This window comes from Heterodontus francisci, unplaced genomic scaffold (assembly GCF_036365525.1).
Source record: "Heterodontus francisci isolate sHetFra1 unplaced genomic scaffold, sHetFra1.hap1 HAP1_SCAFFOLD_410, whole genome shotgun sequence".
NCBI classification, from domain to species: Eukaryota; Metazoa; Chordata; class Chondrichthyes; order Heterodontiformes; family Heterodontidae; genus Heterodontus; species Heterodontus francisci.
In genome coordinates this window covers 79,110-86,005 of record NW_027140485.1, presented here as the reverse complement: position 1 = coordinate 86,005, position 6,896 = coordinate 79,110, and the positions used below count along the sequence as shown (strand labels likewise).

At 48.6% G+C, this 6,896-nt stretch overlaps 1 protein-coding gene across 1 annotated transcript; it reads right to left on the bottom strand.

Annotated features, from left to right (window-relative positions):
- On the bottom strand, positions 1-6,744 carry LOC137359988 (pro-opiomelanocortin-like). Its single transcript, XM_068025583.1, has 3 exons — positions 6,694-6,744; positions 2,092-2,248; positions 1-950 (listed from the first exon to the last, which is right to left on the bottom strand). The coding sequence occupies exons 2-3, from the start codon at positions 2,221-2,223 to the stop codon at positions 120-122; spliced, it is 963 nt and encodes a 320-aa protein (XP_067881684.1). The 5' UTR covers positions 2,224-2,248; positions 6,694-6,744; the 3' UTR covers positions 1-119.
- Positions 6,745-6,896: the final 152 nt, after the last annotated feature.

Here is a 6,896-nt window from a genome sequence, read left to right as displayed (position 1 = left end):
AGGTTCCATCTGAAAGAAATTTTTGTTTCAATAACAGCTTCTTATCAATTGCTATCATAGATCTATTGACTGCTCCTATTTGTTGCACCTAAGAATCTTCATTGAGGGCTGTCTATCAGTTAGCTTTGAGTTTTCTTCTCATGACCATCCTTGACAATGACATTCCTGAAGAGAGTCAGAAGTGGCTTCTGACCTCTCTCATCCCAAGATTTCATGAAACCCCCGTAGCGCTTGTCTTTCAATGGTACACTCCATCGAAAGTGGCCGAATTTGTAATCTTCCCCATCTTTCTTCACCTCTTCTTCAGGCAGGCCATTGTCGATGCTTTCCTGGAGCACATCTTCAAGGTTTGGAAACTGCAATGGCTGAGTGCGCATGCGGTCAGGACCCCAGTTCTTTGCGGGGCCCTTTGGTCCCCTGCCCCACCTGAAGTGGGCCATTTTGTAAACCTTCCCATCTTTCTTCTTGGCATCTTCCAGCATCTCCTCTTCACCTGCTTCAGATGTCTCTACTGGGTAGTCAAAACCTACAGATGCTTCACGCTTGAGTCTAGGTCCCATGTTCTCCACTGACCCATCTTCAAAGTTATTTGGGTAGACCTTAACAGGCTTCCTCTTCATGCCCATGGGCTTCCCCCATCGGAAATGTTCCATAGAGTAGGATCTTTTATCATCTTCTCTTGGAAACAGAGTCTCCATCTCTTCATTTTCCATCTGAGAGGTTTGGGGCTCTACAGCAGGGAGGTGGTTTAGGAATGCCCTGACAGGTTCATCATCTCGCTTGTTGCCTGAAAACCCAGTGTTGTTGCCTCTTTTTTTCCCAAACTTGTTCCAGCGGAAATGACCCATGACATAATTCCTGATGCTCTCTGCAATTGGCTGCAGGTGGCCATTGCCAGGATAGATTGGGGATTCAAGTGTCTTCTCCACTTTGCAGGCTTCAGTACATTCCTGTTGAGAACAAGTGGAAGATGGATTGATGCTTTCATTATATATTTATGGTATACCTTTACTTGACTGAACAAATTAGAGTTAGTCAAAATATTATATTCAAAGGAAAGATTTCTGCATCTCCATTGTCTCCCTGTTTTTATGCCTGCCTGAAATGCTGGATCATCTACCATAGGGACCAGGACCTCAGCAGTGAGTGTGGGCAGGTTATGTGATGGTGGAGGGAAAGGAATCAGGGACATTCCAGTCCTCGTAACATTCACTCAGGTGTCACTGGACAGTGATGAGGGACAGGAACCCTCGACTATTGACACGGAGTTCAATTTTACTGATCTCAGCAACATCGCAGAGATTGGCTAACTGAACACCTACCAGGAAACAACCACAGTCCCAGTGTCCTAAACAAAAGTGTGGTCAAAGAGGTAGGTTTTAAGGAGCATTTTAAAAGAGGAGAGAGAGGCGGAGAAGTTTCAAGAGTTTAGGGCCTAGGTAGCTGAAGGCACGGCCCCCAAGTGTGAGGTGAAGGCAGTTGGAGGTGCACAAAAGGCCAGCATTGGAGAAGCACAGAGTTCTGGAAAGTCTGTAAAGCTGTAGGAGGTTATGAAGGTAGGGAGGGGTGAGGCCATGGAGGGATTTAAACATGAGGGTGAGAATGTTAAATTCAAGGTGTTGCCGGACCAAGAGAGTCAATGTTGGTCAGCGAGCTCAGGGGTGGTGGGTAAACAGGGTTTGGTGCGAGTTAGGATACTGGCAGCAGAGTTTTAGATGGGATGAAGTTTATGGAGGGTAGAAAGTGGGAGACTGTCCAGGAAAGCTTTGGAGTAGTCAAGTGTGTTGGTGACAAAAGCATACAGGAGAGTTTCAGCGGCAGATGAGCTGAGTCAGGGGCTGAGATGGACAATGTTATGGAGGTGGAAAAAGGCAGTCTTTGTTATGGAGAGGATATGGGGTTCGAAGCTGAAGTGGGGGTCAAATAGAATCCCAAGGTTCTAAACGATCTGGTTCAGTGTTAATGATCAGAAGGATGGAGTCAGAGGCAACTCATCAGAGTTTTTGGCAGGGACTGAAGGCAATGACTTCAGTCTTTTCAATGTTCATTACAGTGAGTGGTTGTGAGTATTTCGGTTGGATTGTGACTTACCATCAGTTTTGGAGCTGAGGACAGCTCCCTGCACTTGCTGTGGTCCAAGCAGTCCTGCAGCTGGCCGGAGGTCAGAGCCCATACCATGCTTAACACTACCAAGTTGCCTCTCCACATCGACTGCTGCATCATATCCAGGCCTCAGGATCAAGAACTCCTGCCAGCAAAGGAAAGGGAAAACTGCCTCAGTCAGTAACCCTTCCCAGCACCCTGCTATACTGACAGTATCTATAATGATGGTAAAGACCCACGTTGAGCACTATGTCCAGTTCTGGTCAGACCCACCTTGAGCCTGTAACAGCCACCAGGGAGATATTCAACCACTGGAGGCAGAGCAGAGAGAAGCCATGAGGCTGATCCCTCAGGTCAGAGTCTGAGTTATAGGAAAAGAAAGAGATTTGGACTTTTTACCCTGGGAAGAAGGTGCCTGAGAGATGATCAAATGGAAGTAAAGAAGATAGTGAAAAGGATGGAACAACTAACTCTGGAATATTACTTTAAATAAAATTAAGTGGCACAGGTTCAAACTATTAAAAGGTAATTTTAGGCGGATGCACACAAGAATGATCAATGTGAAATAAACTTCCAGATAAAGTGAAGGCAAAATCCTTGGAATCTTTTCAGAAACCTTTGGTTGCTCCAGTTGGAGTAGAATGGATTACAATGGGGAAATGGTTTTACTCACCTGTTACTATCGTGATCACATCTCTCTCTATTTCCATTTCTCCTTGTCTCTCTCTCTCCATTTCCATCACTCCTTGTCACTCTCTCTCTACTTCCAGCTCTCCTTTCTCTCTCTCTCTATTTTCATATGTACGAACATACAAATTAGGAGCAGGAGTAGGTCACTCGGCCACTCGAGCCTGTTCCACCATCCAATAAGATCGTGGTTGATCTTATTGTCACCTCAACTCCACATTCCCGCCTACTCCCGATAACCTTTCACCCCCTTGCTGATCAAGAATCTATCTACCTCTGACTTAAAAATATTCAAAGACTCTGCTTCCACTGCCTTTTGAAGAAGAGAATTCCAAAGACTCATGACCCTCTGAGAGAAAAAATTTCTCCTCATCTCTCTTTCTCTCTCTCTTTCCTTTCATCTCTCCTTGTCTCTTTATCTCCTCTCCTTGTCTCTCTCTATCTCCATCTCTCCTTGTCTCTCTGTCTATCTCCATCTATTTCTTAAAGTACAGGAAGAGGTCATTTGACACATCGTGCCTGTGCCAAAAGAGATGTCCAATTCATCCCACTCCCCTGCTCTTCCCCACAGCTCTGCAAATTTTTCCCATTCAAGTATTTATCCAATTTCCTTTTGAAAGTTGCTATTGAATTTGCCTCCATCACCCTTTCAGGCAGTGCTTTCCGGATCACAACAACTTGCTGTGTCAAAAGATTCTCATCTCAGCACTGGCTGTTTTCCATGCCTCTCTTGGTCTGTTTCTCCCCATCTATTACTCACCTTTCTCACACTGCCCTTCTTTTTCACCTATGTCTTTCTTTCTCTCTCTCCCTCTCTCTCTCTCCATCTCTCTTCCCCATTGACCCTGTGATTGTTTTCCATTGATCCTGTTAAAAGGTTTTCTGCACCAAAATCAAGAATATAGAGATGTTAAATGCACTTCTGCAGTGAAGCAGTCTGCCAGTATCCAGTGGCAAGACAACCATGGCGAGTCTGAAGACAGTCTCTCAGCATTGGAGACATGGTGCTCCTAAAGTTAATTTTTTTTGATTTTCTAACCATGAAGGAAAACTGTTATATCTTCATACTCTTTACACCAACCCATGGGTGCAGCGGTTGGGGGTGAGGGGTTGATGGGTTATTCCACTACAGAGGGATATAGGGAAAGGAGGGGGTCACTCACACCCACCAGATCTAGAATTCAGAACCAGGACAGTCTGGAGCACCTGTCTCCCCTCCCTGCGGCTGTCTGAAGTTACAGTCACCCCTCCCCAAGACTGTCTAGCACTCCAATCTCCCCGAGACTGTCTGGAGCTACAGTCTCCCCTTTCTGAGTCTGTCTGGCTATCTAGTCTTGTGTCCCTGAGGCTGTCTGGATCACCGGTCTTCCTGAGACTGTCTGAAGCTCCAGTCTCCCTGGGATTGTCTGGATCTCCTGTCTCCCCTCCTCAGGGCTATCTAGGTCAGGGTTTGAACCTTGCACTTTCTGACCCAGAGGCAGAAATGCTACCACTAGCATTCTTAAAGGGATAGACAGGGTAGATGCAGAAAGGATGTTTCCACTGGCTCTGGGGTATCGAAACAGGGGACACAATCTCAGAATAAAGGGCAAACCATTTAGGATTGAGATGAGGAGGAACTTCTTCACTCAGAGAGTGGTGAATCTTTGGAATTCTCTACCTGAGGGTATCGGAATGTTAAAACTGAGTAAGTTCAAGACAGAGATCAATAGATTTCTAGTTGTTAATGACATCAAGGGATATGGGGATAGTGCGGGAATATGGCGTTGAGGTAGATGATCAGCTATGATCTAGAATGGCGGAGCAGTCTCGAAGGGCTAAATGGCTTACTCCTGCTCCTATGTTCCTATATTCCTTCCTATGTTCACTAAACCAAAGCTCGCTACAACTGACATCAGTGCAACAACCAGTGAGAAAAGCACACTTTACTTTCAGAGTGAGGTATTCTTGGCCATACACAGACAGCACGGATCACAGCATGCAGACTCTTGAGAACTCAGTCCTGGTAAGGAGATTTTTAAATTGAGAAACCCACCTGAAGATCCAAGATTTACGGGACAACAGGTTGAACAGAGGAAGTGAGTCGAGAAGCAATGACTGGTTGACCCCAAGTTTGGATTTGGAAAGCCTGACGGAATTGAATGATCAGCTGAAGTATTAACAGTGGAGTGGGGAAGAGAGTGCAGAAACCTCAAAACCCTAAAGCGGAGTGGGGAGAGATATTGGCTCAGAAGGGACAGGACACCCCCCACCCCCCCCCACCCCCGCAATATGTGGTGTGAAGGAGGGACGGACTGGACACACACACCCCCACCCCCAGGACACTGCAGTGTATAGTAGGGACTGGATACCACCCCAGGTCACTGCAGTGTATAGGAGGGACTGGATACCACCCCAGGACACTGCAGCATGTAGGAGGGACTGGACACCACCCCAGGACACTGCAGCGTGGAGGAGGGACTGGACACCACCCCAGGACACTGCAGCATGTAGGAGGGACTGGACACCACCCCAGGACACTGCAGCGTGCAGTGTGTAGGAGGGACTGGACACCACCCCAGGACACTGCAGCATGTAGGAGGGACTGGATACCACCCCAGGACACTGCAGCATGTAGAGGGACTGGACACCACCCCAGGACACTGCAGCATGTAGGAGGGACTGGACACCACCCCAGGACACTGCAGCGTGCAGTGTGTAGGAGGGACTGGATACCACCCCAGGACACTGCAGCATGTAGGAGGGACTGGACACCACCCCAGGACACTGCAGCATGTAGGAGGGACTGAATACCACCCCAGGACACTGCAGCGTGCAGTGTGTAGGAGGGACTGGACACCACCCCAGGACACTGCAGCGTGCAGTGTGTAGGAGGGACTGAATACCACCCCAGGACATTGCAGCGTGCAGTGTGCAGGAGGGACTGAATACCACCCCAGGACACTGCAGCGTGCAGTGTGTAGGAGGGACTGGACACCACCCCAGGACACTGCAGCGTGCAGTGTGTTGGAGGGACTGGACACCACTCCAGGACACTGCAGCGTGCAGTGTGTTGGAGGGACTGGACACCACCCCAGGACACTGCAGCGTGCAGTGTGTTGGAGGGACTGGACACCACTCCAGGACACTGCAGCGTGCAGTGTGTTGGAGGGACTGGACACCACCCCAGGACACTGCAGCGTGCAGTGTGTAGGAGGGACTGGACACCACCCCAGGACACTGCAGCGTGCAGTGTGTAGGAGGGACTGGACACCACTCCAGGACACTGCAGCATGCAGTGTGTAGGAGGGACTGGACACCACCTCAGGACACTGCAGCGTGCAGTGTATAGAAGGGACTGGACACCACCTCAGGACATTGCAGCATGCAGTGTGTAGGAGGGACTGGATACCACCCCAGGACACTGCAGCGTGCAGTGTGTTGGAGGGACTGGACACCACCCCAGGACATTGCAACGTGCAGTGTATAGGAGGGACTGGATACCACCCCAGGACACTGCAGCGTGCAGTGTGTTGGAGGGACTGGACACCACCCCAGGACAGTGCAACGTGCAGTGAGTTGGAGGGACTGGACACCACTCCAGGACACTGCAGCGTGCAGTGTGTAGGAGGGACTGGACACCACTCCAGGACACTGCAGCGTGCAGTGTGTAGGAGGGACTGGACACCACCCCAAGACACTGCAGCATGCAGTAGCAGTTAGCACAGTTGGTGAGATGCAGCAGTGTAGGAACATCTGGAAGATCTGAAACTCAGTGCTGGAAGATCAGAATAAAGACTGAAAAAATTTAAGAGATCTGTAAGAATTTCCGAATGAGATTTAAAGTAGTCGCTCTCTAATAAGTAACTGACCCCTTCTTCGCAATTATTAACAATGCAAGCACTAAGCACAGAGTAACCTTACCTGTACTTGTTGAAGTGTCACTCCTATAGCGCAAGCTCTCTCCCTCTACCTGCCTCTACTGCAACTCGCAGGCTTTTTATACTATCCTTTCCATTTGTATTTCAAAGAGAATCGTCATCACGATTAAATCAACCTTTTCAAGGACAATAATCGCAGGAAAGCTGAAACAGCCGGCACTGCAAAGGAATCAGAGCTTTTAACAG